This window comes from Ptychodera flava, chromosome 19 (genome assembly GCF_041260155.1).
Source record: "Ptychodera flava strain L36383 chromosome 19, AS_Pfla_20210202, whole genome shotgun sequence".
Taxonomy (NCBI): Eukaryota; Metazoa; Hemichordata; class Enteropneusta; family Ptychoderidae; genus Ptychodera; species Ptychodera flava.
The window spans coordinates 27,212,935-27,231,294 of record NC_091946.1 but is presented as its reverse complement, the minus strand read 5'-3'; the positions used below and the strand labels follow the sequence as shown (position 1 = coordinate 27,231,294).

Genomic DNA, 18,360 nt, shown 5'->3' with positions numbered 1-18,360 from the left:
ACATCTGTAAAAATACTGTATTGTTAATGTGTACATTTTTTTTAAACATTTACTTGCGATGAGTATAGTTCCTTGGTAATGGATCTTTCTATCGGAAAAATTATCTCGATAAATTTGAAATGATTTTTAGGTGTCTTGATTTCGTTTCGAAGGCCAAATTTATTTAATATGCGCATTGAAAGTGAAAGACTTAAACTTTTGCCCAAACTTTCCTCCATGACGGGAGTTTGAACAGATTGATGCATATCAATGTTTCTAAGAATGCAAATACCACTAGCTCTAATAATAATTTTGTGGCATATGCTTGTAATACGATGAAACTGTTAGCATTGAAACGAATCCAATTTTGTCCTCGCATACAGTAACATCATACTGTGCTGGTAAATGTTTAATATTGATAATGCAGAAATACTACAAAAATAGCAGTAAGTTTTTGCCACATTCAAAACCGATTTCATCTTGTCACCACCGATCATGTAACACTATCATTTAAATGTCAGTTTCAAATTATTTCCTCTTTCCATCTTCGGCTCTACAAGTTACAGGTGAAACTATCCAACCAATAGAAAAGGCACAGAATAGAATAATAGAATGATTTTGTATTGGTCGATGGTCTCTCCTTTTTGATATATAAGACCCACTCTGGTGGAATAACTCGTCATAAGACCACAGACAACGCTGCTGCTGACAAACCTTTGAATACTACAAAGGTAAGGTAGATAAATGCTGCTCATAGTGTGTCTAAAGTTCATACTAACCTTTTTACTGGTATTCAAGATTATCTTTAATGTTGGTTACTACTTTAAAAAGCTGTAGTTTTTTTGCACCTATACTGTTCTATATTTGGACTGATCTGTAACTATTCTCCGCATTTTGTCCAAATCTCTGATTGGTTAAACTTTCACGAATTCCATATGTCTACCTTGGGATCATATGCAAAGGCGACGTAGAATCAACGGAGATGTTAGAAATTTAAATTATTATGTTTTATGTGCAGTTTATTATCAATATACATTGAAGAAGTAATTATGCCAAACAAGATATTCGTGCGATTTTCCTTTCAGCAATAGAAGCCGATATCAGAGGTTTATGCCAATTTACTGTTGGACGAAAATCGAATTGGATGTTTGATATTATCCGGTCACTGTTCACAGCATTCTTTGTCGATGGCGCTCGATTTGTACTGGAACGAAATTTCGCTTCGGCAACAAATTCACCGTGGATATCAACACTTAGAAGTATATCATAAGCTAATCCGCTGCTTTAAAGATTTCAGGACGAATTCCTTTCCAGAACGCTTTGCAGACTCTCAAGCGTCCAATATATTTCGTTTGTCTTCAACGCAGTTCGACCTATTTTGAAACCTATTATTTAAATTATAGGCTTTCGTTGTGTTTTGTTATTTTTTTCTCGTTGACTAACTTAGAGAATGCTAGTGATTTTGAATTTCAGATCGTTAAATGACTCGAGTTCAAATAATTTCACTGGCTTGATCATCCATTTTCATTTTAATGATAACAAAGTGAAGCCGAAATTCTCTGTTTGAAGTACTTTTCTGTAACATTTTCACCACGACTTTGTCCCATAGTCACGCTATGAAGTTTATCTGAGGTCAAGAAAATAAAGGGAGTGTGGAGGCATTGTGTCCTCATCCAATATCGGTGCCAAGTCGCATAAAAACAGTAATTACTTTAAAGAGAAGCCAATCAAGGAAGTGCGAGAAAAGTTAAAAATATTTGGACTGTCAGAGCAATATATGCGTGATACGCGGTACACGGTAAGTTCGTGATTTTTTGATGTCGGAACAGAAGTTAAGAAAACTACACATAAACGTAAAATCCAGCTTGTTTGGCATGCAAAAATACAACCATGGCGTCCTTATAGTGCCGATCGACACCGTGACACATTCACGAAGGGAAGTTTATAAGTATGTGACCTATAAATATACCGGAAATGAATTAAGTTCCGTCGAGAGAGCACGGAAAGTGTGAACAGATTTCGCGATTGTAAAGTAGACGAAGCTGAGTACAGTCATTTTCATTTTGGCCTGAAAAGGACAATGTAGCTCCAAGGATTGATTATGTGAAGTGGATGACTGAAGTACGTTGCAATGAAGAGTCATGCGTGTACGTTCGTGATATAATAGATGTCGTATATGTGACTGCGTATTGGGCGAGGCTTTGTCAACAAATCATAACCCAGATAATGTTGCATAAAAATTGGCAATGCATAAAAAGAACCACTTCGTACACTTCACTTCCCACACTTGTCATCAAATCTAAGTGATGTAAGAAATTTACATTGAACCTTCATTGCACTACAGCATTCTTATTAATTGTCATACTTTTAACATGGCTACTGTTTTACACAATGTAAATATCTCGTTTACGATAACAACACCTCTCAGTGATAATATAAAAAAATGCATTAATGATTTGTTGGTAAACTTCTCGGCTCTCATTACTGCCACAGAAACTACTCGGTAACGATATATATGCCAATAAAACATAAATAAATGAGCTGGTGTTTTGTGAAATAGAGAATAATGCTTAGATTTTTTTATATGCACAAGTCTAAACCTTTTACAAATCGATACAGGCCTTGAATTATTACAATTGACAAACTATTACTTATCATGCCAGCTGGTCAGCTGAGCACAGACCTTGGGCTATAACCGTGCAGGTGTTTCGGACGTTTAATTGAGGGTTAATAGATACACAAGTCTAGACATGCTTGTGTATCATTTAAGTTATTAGAAAAAAATACAAACCCATACTGATATTAGCTAGACGTTATACATCGTATTCGAGATAGAGAGATGGGGCACTTTACGGGGCGTATGTCTTTCTCAAATCCACTCATGCGTTACACAAACGTTAAGGATGGCCTCTGAAGCCTGGCTTTTGTTTGATTGAAATCGATGGTTTACACAAATATAAAATTGAGAACAATTAATGCCAATCGAAGCAATGCAAAATACGATGGTCCACCGTTTGATATTGGCGCGAATAATATAAGTGGTAACCCATCAATCAAGCAATCAATCGCTTCCAAATTTGAGAATTGGCAAACGCCGGAACAATACCTCCCAATGTAGTGAAACACAAATAGAGATTAAGCATTTAAGCTTCACGTCGACTTAATCATACTGACTCCATGCTACTCGTGAGTTCCAATCACAGTGTAACTTTCCGCCGCTCTCACTCATTGCTACAATTTCCGTATAGTCTTAGTTCCTACTACCACTTATTCTTAGTTCCGAGGACTGTTGATTCGTACCGGAACACTCCAATCTGACCTTAACTGTACTCACTTTACTAAAACAGCACGGCGTAAGCCATCTTTCCGTTTGGGAATCCCTGTATTGGTACATGCGAACAATCCAAATCAGTGGGCCACGCAGACGTGGTTCAAGCATTCCTTTTTAGCACAAAATGAAATCGCCCTGTCGGCTACTGTGATTCAGCAGAAATTCTACTGAAATGGCCATTTTCCACTTGACTTGAGTTCCGAGTTATCAACGCAATTTTTTGCGCCGAGAGTGCTAGTTTCCGATGTTTTCACTTGCAGTGGTCGTGCGTACCCAAAATCTAGAACAAAGACCCCTAAAACCCGGTTTAATCCCTCTGGTATGTTTAAAGGCGATGTCAACAGAAAGGAGCTGAATGTATGCGACCTTGAAATATTTGAAAATTTCCATTTTATGGCCAAGACACTGTACCTATATGGGGGCCCGTTCTGGTCAAAATGATGTTTTATTAATTTTAGTATATTAGGATTAATTTTATGTAAACTGGAATTAATTTACTCGCACCTCGAACTAATTGTATGTTTCTTTTAATTAATTTTTATATGCTTTAATTAATTTTATGTAGTCATGCCGAATTAATTTTATGTGTTCCAATTGATTATTTCTGCTTATCTTTGCTGTAATTCATTTTATGTAGTCTAGAATTAATTTTGCTAACATTTAAAATTATTGATATGTTTTTATGTGCCGGAATTAATTTTATGTAGTCTAGATTTAATATATTAATTCCTTCAATTAATTTTGGGTTCAAAATATTTTCACGTGCTGCAATTAATTTAATATGTACTAAAATTAATTTCTACTAGTGTCTTGAATTAATTTTGTGTTCGGTCGAAGTAATTAAGTGTGTTCCCTCGAATTAATTATGTGTTTGAGCGAATTAATTATATGTGTTCGCTCGAATTAATTATATGTGTTTGGGCGAATTAATTATATGTGTTTGCTCGAATTAATTATATGTGTTTGGGCGAATTAATTATATGTGTTTGCTCGAATTATTTTCGGCCGATCCCACAGTCCTTTGTGCACGCTTTCTTAAATCATATGACGGCTCCCGACCGGAGTGTTATTATCACAGGCGCTCGAACCGTGATCTGTGAAAATGGAAATCAATAAACTGATCACAAAAATTTTTGTAGTGTCTCCTGTCTGAGGGATCGTGTATGTGAGTTGGCAAGTATTTTCAAGTACGTCAATATCTAGCGCGCATTTCAGCAATTAGTTACAAATCCAAATTTTCTGCGGCGGACTTTAGAAAACCTTCCGAAGCTACTGGTTAAACCCTATTGCATTATAATATCGGTCCGAAAAGAGACATATTGCATTGCATCAATTATATTAATTTACAATAATAACTACCAAACACTTGTTTATCGCTTTATTGGTCTCATCTTCGTTTAGACTGATACAATTTTAATTTTAACGGAAGTAGCCCTCAAATCGGATATTGTTTTAAATGTGTATTTCTTTCATATTCAGATATTCTGCGATCAAGACATTTTGATTTGGAATCAACCATCATAAACATGGTGACTGTGAGTAGACGATGGATTTTTTTCACGACCTTATATCTCGCGCTAGCCTTGGTCGAGACTACAGTGTTGCGCGGGAAACGAGACACCGAGACACCACTGTACCATGCAACAAACGAGCATCCGTTTTATAATCCACCCGATGTGAACGGCTTCTATCGCATGGTAAATAAGTTTGTGATGTTTCTCCTGTGATTTTACCATAAGACCGCGAGTATAGATGTAGTCTGGTTCCCTGACCCTGTCTAAGGCTGCTAGTGCTACACACACGAAAGGCAGCAGCGCAGCGAGCAGTATAAATGGGGTAGGGAACCTACGGAAGCGCATCTATGCCATTTTGTAAGAACAAAAAAATTTTGATTTTGATTCTCGTTATTACGAGATTTTATTTTATAGAGAATTAATCTCGTAATTACGAGAATTAAAAACTCGTAATTACGAGAATTAAAAACTCGTTATTACTATAGGTAAACGGACGAGTAGGAGGCGGTTTATGGAATTTAACGGTACAGTTTGGCAGTAAACTCCGAGGCCCGCAGGGCCGAGGAGTTTTATGGCAAACTGTACCGTTAAATTCCGTAAACCGCCGACTACGAGTTCGCTTACCGTGTTATACCACGACTTTGCCGAGTTTTAGAGCCTTGTTTGCACGCCGAATGTTTTCATTTGTAATTTTAGTGCAGTGCAAGTTGAAACTTTGGCAGGAAAACGTTGACGCGTTTTGACACCTTGTTGAACGAAAGTATAAAAAATAACCCATGATTGGATAAAACAAAGTTGACATGTGTTGCTATTGTAGTGCGATGGCGTGGTTGAGCACCTGGTTTGATTTGATTGTATGAATTATGTTTGAATTGTATGAATTATGTTTGTTGGTTGAATGAAGTGAAAAGGTGTTTGCAGACCGACGTTAGAGTCACCCTTTGCTCATTTGAGTCGAAAACTTTGAGCAGCATACACGCAATTGTCGAGTCGCTCTGCGTATTTCGATATGGCGGATGAAGTACAAATGAAAGCTGTATCCGGTGCACTTCACTAACAAAGCCAAAGATGAAAAAGAAAAGTCCCCCTGTCACGCAAGTGCTAACGTCCACAATCGGAAGACCAAGCTACACAGCCACGTCAGAGAAAGGCGCAACAGAAACTGCAAGTACAAAAAAACTATGTCTAGATCCACAATGACTGTGCTACTGCGTGTGTGTTTGCCTGTAGCTAAATTTAACTTTACCAAAGGCGACTGAAATCTCCACATTCAGTGTTTGACAACTGACTTTGAAGTCTTAAATTTCAGATTCGAATGATCGTGATAACAATAACCTTAACACAGAAGTGATATTTGCAATCATATCGTTATTTCACGGTGACCGTAATTGATTTTGAGATGTACAGTCGTGCAAACTTAATTCAGTCCGGTGATTCTTTTAAAGTGTCTTTACTCTGTACTTGATGGTGAAATAAATTTCTTCTGGTTAATGTCTCGCATTTGTTTGGGTTTTTTTTACTCGTCGCCACGTGACTTTCTTTTGTTTCAAAAGTGTCCATTTACAAGTTCTTTTGTTTAAAAGTGTCCGATTTACTAGTAAACCGGACAGTTTTTAACAAAAGAACTGTCCGATTTACCAGTAAATCGGACACTTTTAAACAAAAGAACTTGTAAATCGGACACTTTTTAAACAAAAGAAAGCCAGGAGGTATATAATAAAATATTCGGTTATGGAAATTTGAGAGCATGGTTAAAACAATGGGCACGAGGCGGAGAGTGGTATAACGAGAATTAAACCTCGTAATGACGATTTTTAATTCTCGTAACTATAAGCCTTGCTTCTCTAAGTTATGACACTTAATCCATAATGATTCAGTTTTTCTATAATTTGAGCTCTTTAATGCTATAACTTTACCATACATATTGTTGGTTATTGTTCAACGAGAATATGTTGTTTTCAGATATGATGCTATCTTGATTTATAAGATGCGGTAGCAATTATAATAAACTCGTAGATGAATAAATGAATGAACAAACTTGGAACAAAGAACAAACTTAGAACAAAAATAGAGGTTAACAGAAGTGTTCAATAAGACAACCCCCAAAAGAGCCCTCGCAAATATTATTCGCTGAGCTGAAATATAACTAGAAAAGTGATGTCGAGAATCAAAATCTCGTAATTACAAGAATCAAAATCTCGTAATTACGAGAATCAACATCTCGTAATTAACAGAATTTGGTCTTCCTACAAATGTGGCACGAATGCGCTTCCGTAGGGGACAAAACTAGTGTAGATGCATAATTTAAATTACAATGTTTGCTCGCATTTAAGTGATATTCCAACGAGTAAACAGATCCGTCAACCAGATTTAGACATATAAACGAGATGAGGCAGCAGGTATCTATGGAAATTCATATTCTTGTATCACCGTTTACCTGTGGAACTGAAAGGCGCCAAAATGATCGTGTTCCCCGTAGAATTTTATTGATGACTTCCGATGTGAGGTCGCACAAAGTTTTTGTCAGATACTTCGGTCCTTACTTGTACTCCAGTGAGAAAGTGACGATTAGTACAGTAAAGTCCTGGTCATGTCAGAACACTTTGTATGATGTGTGCATGTGCAAAAAGAAGAAAATCAGTCCTTGTTTCCATCATATGCATTCCGCTCAATTGTTTCCTACATCTGAATGTACCTCTTGATAGCGGACATGCCTGTAATCCATTGTTTAATATTTTCCAGGCGATTACACAATTCTAAGTTTCAGACTTCCTCATGTGATGGGTGATATTTCAACAACAGAATATTTTCATAATTGCCAGTTTCCTTACTGAGTCTCTTTTGGTGAGCCACAGGTTAGGAAAATTTTCATTCCCTTTTCCCTGAAAAAATCCGACCACATATTCAAGCGACAGCGGACGTGAACTTCCCTATAGCTCCTTTCAAGCCATGATACCTCCATAGTGGACAACTTTAACAGCTGAAACAACAGTTGTTCATTATTTTCTTTGATGAAAGAAAAATGAAGCTACAGAAACAGATTAAAAAGGTCTGAAAGAAAGAACTAGGTCCTGAAAAAACAGTAGATAAATAATTTAGGAATTTGAAGTAGTCAATGGGTGTGTGGGTGATTTTTCACATTCTTCAAAATAGACAGCTTTTGGGAAACACTCTCATCATCTATGCCATAGAACATGTAGTATCTTCGTTTCCACCGGGACCCACTTCACTTGAGTGTCATCAAACCTCTTCATCAGACATTTGCCTTTTTATTGTGACCTATCAACAACGTTTATGAGAACAACTTTGACCCATTGAGGATATAGACGTCAAGCAGCTGAAATGCAGTTGTGCTGTATAATTCCCTCCTGCTATAAATCGTTTCTTTCGTTTCGGTTCCCTTCCTTTCCCCTTTTGTAATGTAACACTTTTGAGTATGGAATTCCCAAATCGTCTGACATCTACATGCAGCATACTCGAGGATGCTCAGATACTAGGTTGTCAAAATGTATCTAGACTAACGCCGCTTTCTTAACCTCGTCTACCTCCGTTACTAAGTTTAGCACCTTATGCCCTGCTGTCTGTCTGATCTGTCCGTAAGTCCTTAAGTACAGTAACTGCGCCCTCATCCGTTTTCCCCTATATAATATTCTCAAATTTTCTAACGTTCATTTTTCCTACCTATTACAGTACGATTTATCACCAGAGGAAATCGAGGAACTCAAACAATACATAAAATCGCTTTTTGCGGATAAAGAAGGAGATATACAGTCTCACGAGACACTGAAAAATATACTAAAAGGCTTCACGGCTAAAGTGCCTGCAGATACTCTGAACAAAGTAAGAACTTGCTTTTTTTCTATATCATAAAGAATTTTCACAATTAATCTGTGTGGCATTGAACATGTAAACCGTACGCTACGCTATGCTTATAGAATATTTCGAGTGAAAAGCCAGTTGACCATAATATGTATGTTTTCATTTCACTTCCTTGCGTCCGACGAATGTGTCATGTAATTTAGACTGCGCTTAGTTTACAGCTGTTATCGTGATGTGATGTATCACTTTGTGCTATGAGTGCAATCTCTGTCATCGGTACACTTACTCTATCAATAATCGTGCCCAAAATCCTAAGGGCAGTGCTAGTTGTAACCGTCAAAACATTTCAAGCGGAGGCATTCTTACCCCTAAGGCAGATATGGTTGTGTTTTGAGACCGCTCTTATTCCTTCGCATATGTGCAATTCAAATTGATCCTTCACACTGTTTTACTGTGTTAGTTTGGAGGTCTGTTAAGAGGCTTGCGTCACGCGCGCAAAAGGTACTTCAATCATGTCTACAAATTTTTCTTCGCTGTAGGAACGAGTGTCATCACTATAACGAAAGAAAAGATATCCTCGGTTGAATGTGTCTTTCCATATGTTTCTCAATTAGTCACCCCATTCTTTCTTTAGTATGAGTTTAAATAAAAAATTCTAGATCACTAACAAAACTTTTCATGTATTCATTTACTCACCAGATACGTTGGCTCGAAGAAGTAGAATATGTGGAGGAGGATGGGGATATGCAGCTGGCTTTTAAAGCTCCGTGGAATTTGAATAGAGTCGATCAACAACACGTTGCGGTCGATTCATCAGTTATGCCCACTCTCGGTGAGATTCACGACTTAACCTACATCGAAAATGGCGTCTTTATGTCGTTTCAAAATCTCTAAATTTTCCCGCGAAAATACGACAGTGGTGCCTGTACTCAAAATTTCTTTTCAGAATATGACAGCCTGTCATACATGTATCTTTCATGTAGTCTGGTTCCCTGACCCATTTCTATCGCTAGCTGCGCTGCTAACAAAAAACGGGTCAGGTATGGGCTAATATTTCAGTCAGAATTTTGACTGCATATTAATGAGCACAGTCACCTGACAAGATACTACGATCAGCACATTTCTACAGTGGCAAGCTCGGAAATTAGATGACGAAACATCAAAAATTGACGTTGTCTGCAATGCTTCACTTTTAAATCTCCGACTCTGTTCTTCTCTGATGGTATTTTGTATTGAAATGACGATTATCGTCTATGACTTTTTTTCTCGGACCTCACCTGGTTACCATTGTGACCTTTAGCATGTACGGCAATGACTCAAAAATAAATGATTTTTCGTTTTCAATTCAATGTCAACATGGGATGCTTCATTCGGGAAACTACGGAGGTGAAATTGACCCTTCAGCACACGAAATCTAAATTCGAAGGTAGCTCTAAGTTGGAAATAAATTCAACAAAGCACAACCACAGTATAAGATATCCAAACGGGCTGCTTAAATAAATACGAAACTTTAGTTTTTTTACTGTCATATTTTGAAGCCAACAGATGGAGAATGAAATAACATATTTAATGTTAGTTTTATAAAAAAACGGGATAAGATTTCTCCATTAACCATGAAGCAACCTAGTTTCATTTAAAAAATGCAATCGTCGTTGCCCTTTCTTCAAGATAGCATCGCATTTAAATGTCCCAGTTTAGAACCAACGTAGGTATACTTAGAGGCAATTTCAACTTCTTGATTGCAAACAATGGTTGTCTAAGGGTTGCGTTCTTGCCTCCGAATATTATCACATCTTTAGTTTTCTTAACATTTAAGTTTAGATAAGAATTATCACACCACTCAACACCATGATGACATCTTTTGACAGAAATTCAATAAATACTAATCATTTTATCTCCCTCCTTTTTGAAGAAGTTTAAAACACTCTTACTGGTTTTTAAATTATTATTCATGCGATAAAAATATCAAACATTGTTGCTAAATGTGTAGAATTAATAATGAATCTGGTAATTCATAACTTGCGATCCATACATGCACTAAAGTAAATTTTAAATATCAAATAATTATCAAAACGGAATATCAATGTTTCAAGCAAAGTCAAATCAAACAAACAAGCATATTAGTATCATTGATCAAATGTCTTACTTAACAAAGCACGGGGTGGACTTCTGAGCTCCAGAGCTAAGAATAGGGGAGGAAAACACATAATACAAGCCCAGTGAGAGACATGCGCATATATAGATGGTTACATGCAAAGGAATAGTGGCCCTAGAAAAATCAAACAGCACCACTACATTTGACTTCCCGTATAAGACGAGCATTAACGTTTGCATTGTGGATGCTTTCATATCACGAAACGTAGGTCATAGATGTTTTGAAGAATTTTTATATATGCCAAGCGAAGAAAATTTCGTTTGCGTTAATTCTTCATTTAATACAAAGTCTATCTGTAGGTGAAATTTTCGTTTAGTAGCCGTCTTGTTTTTTTATGAAATGTAGAAAACCCATCGCATATTCGAAAGTCATAGCAGCGGCAAAGCTATTATTGACAGCTAGTATTAGTAAAAAAAAGTTAATATCTAGCGCGTCCATCGTCCTTGGGAAGAGAAAGGCGAGCAGTACTTTATTCATCTGCATTCACCTTGCGAGAGTAAAGGGCTTATGAGCATATGCATATTGAAGTAAATATTTCGTAAAATCTACCGTGAGCGAACGTCTAATACGTATAGTAGTGGCTAAGAGGGAGCATATCGACCACCATCATCGTTAACGTTGTCGTGAATGTGGAACTTCAGATAGTATGTGCCTTCAAAGAAAAAGACATACACTTTTGGTCAAACTTTTCTCAATAAAACTTTTAACCATTCTCTCACAAAAAAAGAAATCACGAATAACCATGCAAAGTTTGGTAGTAGAGAAACAAATAACCAAATATTTACCGATATTTGAAATACAATTGACCACCATCAATGTGTTAACGTAACAGGGAAATACTTTTTTTTTGGATTTCGAAAAGCTATCTAGGAGCTTTAAAATGACCCCCAACGAGAGGAAGATCAGTAAAGAATTGTAAACATTGATCTTGGTCTTCTGCCAGAGGTCCATATATCTTTCTTTCATGAGTATGACTTTGTTTGTGTACCGTCTATCTACTGTCTGTTCTGTGCTGTTTTGTGTCTGTGTTTACAACTGTTGTCTTACGGATTCTGACCTACTGTCACAGGATTATGGATTGGTATGATTGCGATTATTGAATGTCTGGATATCTGTCCCCGAGGTGCATTCTACCTTCGATGAAAGTCTGCACATCCTTGAACCATGCAGCTCTGTTTGTTTCGTATACCGCTACTTTACGCTAAACTTTACCATGATACGAACAACTGTTTGGTATTTTTTTTCGCTTTCTCTTCAATTCAGACTTATGTTACAACACGTGCTGGTGGAATAGTGACGGTCAATGTGACGACGGCGGACCTGACGCCGGCTACAATGGCTGTGATTATGGCACCGACTGCGCGGACTGTGGACCCAGACCTCCTCTGTAAGGCCGTCTTTGAGACGAGCTGTGCAATTGGTAAATGAAATGAATCTCCGACGGTGATCGTAACAGATGGTTATTTCTCTAAGGTAATTTTCAGACAGTTTGGTTTATAATGACTGTTTATGTTATAACACTGCCATTTTAACGCATGTTTCATCATTGTCATTTTGTCATTATTTATTTACATTTTTATTTATTTATACATTATTTATTTATTTATTTATTTCAGGAGGGTATTCTAGCATATGATATATATTCTAACATATGATATATATATTCTAACATATGATATATATATATATATATATATATATATATTATATATATATATATATATATATATATTTATATATATGTTTGTATATATGTGTATATATATATATATGTATATATATATATATATGTATGTATGTATGTATGTATGTATGTATGTATGTATGTATGTATTAGCCAGACTACACTCTCGAAAGATACAATATGTATTATCAATGCACAGACTTTACACACTCCTGGACGACCTAGAAATCATTCCCCCATGCAAAAATAAATTCCGATAATGCAAAATCGCAAATTTGAACATCTCTGCTGTCAGTAAGACAAGCCCCTGCCGGCCTACCGTTGTCACAGGGCAAAGTGGTTAAGGAAAATATTTGTGCTGATTGAATATTTTGAGGAAATCTTTCGTTTACAAAACAAAAGTTGTAGAAATATTGCAAGAAACATGAAATTTATTGGACCGAAATCCATGTTAGTTCTGTATGGAAGGAACATGCATTTGTAGTTTCTTACATGTTATGTCAGGCGTTCGAGGAATCGAAAGAATGCTAAGTTGTAAATTCCGTAGTAATGTTTTTCTTTGAGATTCCTGGTCCTTTCCGGTTTTACTACTTCTAAACTGGTACAGTTTAAGTAGGAATTTCTTGAATGTCACACTATTTTTAGCCATTATGAACAGAAATTACATCAAATTGTACTTTTTCTTAATATATATACACGATGTAGTCTTCTTTTATATAAATTTGATTTCCCAGAAGGATATATTGCTCAGTTGATATCAAATATGTTTAGTGACACGAATTTGTTTACTACCCTAACAGGAATGGTTATTTCCTATCATATTACGCACAATCCCTTACGGACTTCTGGGAAATAGGTGTAAAGATATGGTGTTTGTAGGGCAACAATGGAATAAATATTGGAAAAATTATTGTTATGTTTGTGTGATATTTTTATGTTAACGCGTACGTCAACTGTCATAGGTGATGTGACTTTTAGGGGAAGCTCCATCAATGACATGGGTTCTCCACAATGTTGAACACTGGACATTTCAAAGTCCTTGGTCTACCATACAGGGCAATACAAAAAGAGCGGACTTTCACTGGTGGCATCAAGATTACGCGACTTTCACTGGTGGCATCAGATTACGCGACTTTCAGTTGAGGTTCAGATTTTCTTGTGGCTTAAGTTATATGACATCAGTAGCCTTTGAGCACTTTAAACTATTGACAAACCATTATAGCAGTTTATCGTGTTTAGGGGACGTCGACATTATTGTCGCCTATTTGTACGGCAAGACTTTCGTGTAGGGGTGGCAGTTTAAGGCGAAACACAGTTATTTCGTTCGCTATGTGTAAATTTTCATTATTGATAGTCCTCTAGTATGTCACAAGTTTAATTTAGGTTCATGAAAGATACTTACGACACGCCTCGATGTGATGCAAATCAGTGCATTGATTTGGATAGGAACATCCGGGGAGTTAGTGGGCCTGTGAACGATGTACGGACCAGTTTCCATAGTTACCAATGGCAACTGGTCCGGTGAAGCCACCAGAATCGAAAAACAAGCAGCCTGAACTGTTTTTCACTCAAAATGTCATGATTTAAATCTTAAACATAGAGATCAGGTCACATTATCAAAATTATGTTAAAGGTTCATTGCAATCTCCAGAATGTTGCTGTACTTTATCGTACAGAGAAGACTTCAGTTTCATGCCTCTGAAAAATCCTAGATTTAAAAGTAATTTGCCACTTTCTGTCCCCACCTGTATTCTGTCTGTCAGCCTATCTGTCCATTTTCTTTTTCTCTGTCCGTCCGTCCGTCCGTCTGTCTGTACGTCAGTACGTTCGTCCATCCTGTTGTTGTCTGTCTGTCTTTTGTTTCCGTTCCGTCCTGTACATAACTTACATATATATATATATATATATATATTATATATATATATATATATATATATATATATATATATATATATATATATATATATATATATATATAATATATATATATTACAGCGGTGAATGAAAAGTTACCCATGCGGGACTCGAACCCACACACCCGTATACATTTCGGTTGCTCTACCAATTGAGCCAATGGATCAGGCGGCTCAATGTGGGCGGTCCTGACTCTTAGATGGGGCTTTTCATTCTGTTGTGCGTGGATGGTGAGTAAACGGCTAAACTCATCACCTAACCTTTCAACCTAAGGATCCTACAGGATTCTACAGGGCCTCGCACACAAGTCACCAACTTAGGAATTAGTTATTGGTAATGAGGATCAATCATATGAATGATGCAAAGCCAGAGAAGGGTAAATTTGAAATGACTCACCATACGATTTGTTTATATGAAATACAGTGGTGTATATATATATATATATATATATATATATATATATATATATATATATATATATATATATATATATATATATATATACTGTTTATATATATATACTGTTTATATATATACTGTTTATAAATATATATATATATATATATATATATATATATATATATATATTATATATATATATATATATATATATTATTCTTGATCATGCAGAGTTCGCGTTTACGCAAAAATCGTGCGTATTTACGCATTGAAATTGACTCTCTACGCATTTTTTTCATCGTTATGCGTTTTCTATACGCAAAGGATAACACCGAAAGCACTCCCCACGACTGAGCTTAGGCGACAACCAGACGAAATTTGTTGCAACACATTTCTGTCAATCACTCATGTTGTGTGGAAAGTTTCGGATTCTCTGGGCGTTGTCTGAAAAATCGGCATCGTAGTCCACACGTTATCACGTTAGGTTGTTATCATGTCAGCTGTGCCTATGAATACGTTGCTAATTTTCAGGCGAGCGATAGTTTCTGAAAGTGAGTGATTGACAGAAATGTTGCGACAAATTATATAAATGCCGACCGTGCACGATCATCGCGTCTCGCTGTTCCCAAATTTTGATCAAGCACACATGCAGCATGGCGTCGAAGCAGACAAATCTGTTTTCTTTCAACTTTGCTCTACGAGTCCGTGAAAAAATGATTCATCGGTAGAGCTCGTCGGAATCCGATAAATTTTGAACTCTGCAGAAGTGTCTGGATGGTAACTGGTCGTTCAGGCACCAAGTCGTTTCGGCCCAAGTCGTTTCGGCCTCTCAATTTCCGGCCAAAGTCACTTCGGCACTGCAACCCAAGACGTTTCGGCATCTGTGTTTCGATTTTTTTTTCAAACTATTCAGTAATTGACTGATCCGTCATATTCGTAAGCGTGACCTTTGCGTTCTGACCAGTACTTTATGTGCATTTTGTGTGAATTTTGCCGTGCTGTTTCGTCACCGCTTTCAAACTTTTGCCGTGTCGGCGGCTATTGATATCGATAAACTTGTGTCACAGATTTCAAAATGATACGAAGTTTTTTCTTACGGTCTCTTCCCATGTTCTCACAAAGATTAAAGCATGTACGTGAATGTTAGTTGACACTATACTTTTTAGTACTTTGATTTGTAACATTACGCTCCAGCACTAGTTCCCACAGGTAGCCTTCAGCGGTGCCGAAACGTCTTGGGTTGCGGTGCCGAAACGTCGGACTTGGGGCCTGAAATTCAAAGGCCGAAACGTCTTGGGCCGAAACGACTTGGTGCCGAAACGTCCAGAAACCGTCTGGATAAGCTGCCATAACTCTAACTTTTGGGTTGCCCAATGTGTTTTGACGGTCGCATGTATAACCTTCACTGTTACGTTTCAACATTGTTCAAGTTGTTCGTTAAACTGTTTTCATTAAAATAATGTTACATCGTACAATCCGAATATGTAGTGTAGGTTCATTCACGGCACATTGTATTTTGCAGTCAGTTTTTTCATCAATCGAGTGCGGAAGTGAAATTACGCACTCAAATCCAGCCATTACGCAATTTTAGCAGACTAATGCGTATGCCGTACGCGAGGAGAAAAAAGTCCCGCGAAAACTGTAATATATATATATATATATATATATATATATATATATATATATATATATATATATATATATATATATATATATATATATATATATATATATATATTTATGCAGAATGTAAAACAGTCATGCTAATGTGTGCAGAGACAACGTAAATTTCTCGACCGAGTCGCATTCACATTTCAGAATGAAACTCGCGCGAGATCTGGCTGATGTGCATCGTCTTGGAAGCTGTTATCTAATTTGGTGGCTGAATCTTACCGTTATAATTGATTAATACAAATAGACTCCCTAAGTTGCGGTGAATAGTGACAATCGACCAATCAGATTCGAGCGACAAATATAACTACGATGATTTATGACCTATCTCTAAAATGATCTTAAATAGAACCAAATGTGGTTTGACTGCTTCTTGAACGATTAGGGAAATGTTTATCTATCTATCTATCTATTTATCTATCTATCTATCTGTCTATCTATCTATCTATCTGTCTATCTATCTACCTACCTACCTACCTACCTACCTACCTACCTACTTACCTACCTACCTACCTACCTACTACCTACCTACCTACCTACCTACCTATCTATCTATCTATCTATCTATCTATCTATCTATCTATCTATCTATCTATCTATCTATCTATCTATCTATCTATTTATGATAATTAAGAAATCTGCTGGACACCTTTTGACAACCTCTAGAACTATAATCTTGGAATTTGAAAATTCTTCAAGCGCATAAAAATGACTTTATCCCTTTCCCTGCTCTAATGCTAGTCATTAATAAGGCTCATCACTGAAATGCAAAGAAAGTATCAACCGTTAACGCTGCCCTAAAACATCTAAAGTTACACGTGCAACCGGAATTACCAATAAATTGAAAATTATTCGAAGGGCCCATCGTACATGATTAGCTGACTGACAAAGACAACGAACTTTTACATCCATTCATTCTTGGAAGCTTCAATTTATAATGGCGGGAAGTAGGCAAATTTGGGGAGAGAATACAAATTTTAGGGCTTGCAGCAAAACGGCAGCGATGGAGGCACATCAGTTTTTAATTAAGGTGAGGGTAGGTATTACAAGATAAAGCCACCACTGCTCAAATATTTACAGGATATGGCGAGAAAGCATAGATGAAGGGTTAGAAAGGTACAAGAAAGAAGAAGACAGACTGCCTCCTACAGACACTGGCAAACGGAAAGACAATAACCCTTCGACAAGTGGACACAGAGAAACAGAGACTGGGGTCAAACAAACAAACAAATAAACAAACAAACAAACAGTGACAGAGGTAATAAATAAATCACCTAAAAGGATGATGAACTCTATCTTGACACGCATTAATCATAAAAGGAGAGGAAAAATTATTAAACTAACTCTTTTAATGTGAACCGTTCTCTCCTATTTCAAAATAGTCAAGCGCTCGTATTAATTTTTTGTATGCCTTGGGTAAAAATATGAAGTTTTTAATTATGTCAATGAGCTTTTCTAAGGATCACTGTCATTTCAACCGTGTTCACCCCTATGAAGTACTTGTATTTTTTCACGTTGTATAATTCAAGATGTCACATAGACTTTTTGTAAAGTTAATGAGCATTATTAGAAATACCAATAGCAGAATGTACATAGACTTGACCTTAAGAGGATATCAGTTGTGTCTCATCTGAGCCAGAAAATTTTATCGAACATGAAATTAGCCTTCACTAAATTACTTTAGTCTCATCTGACCTAGAAAATATTTATCGACTGTAAAATTTGATTTTAACCATGACTTCAAACTTCATTGATGTTTTTCATCAAATCATTTAAGCGCGAGTTTCGGGTGAAGTTGATTAAATATAGCACAACTATGTACACACGTAACCTTGGATTTTGAGTTTCCATATTATCAAATAGAGGTTGCAGAATGTTAAACCTTTAAACTGTC

General features: G+C 36.6%; 1 protein-coding gene across 1 annotated transcript; it reads left to right on the top strand.

Moving 5' to 3' along the window:
- The first annotated feature begins 671 nt into the window (after positions 1–671).
- On the top strand, positions 672–17,700 carry LOC139118119 (uncharacterized). Its single transcript, XM_070681414.1, has 6 exons — positions 672–710; positions 4,790–5,007; positions 8,515–8,664; positions 9,343–9,475; positions 12,062–12,185; positions 17,547–17,700. Exons 2-6 carry the CDS (start codon positions 4,837–4,839, stop codon positions 17,698–17,700), a joined length of 732 nt encoding a protein of 243 aa, XP_070537515.1. The 5' UTR covers positions 672–710; positions 4,790–4,836.
- Positions 17,701–18,360: the final 660 nt, after the last annotated feature.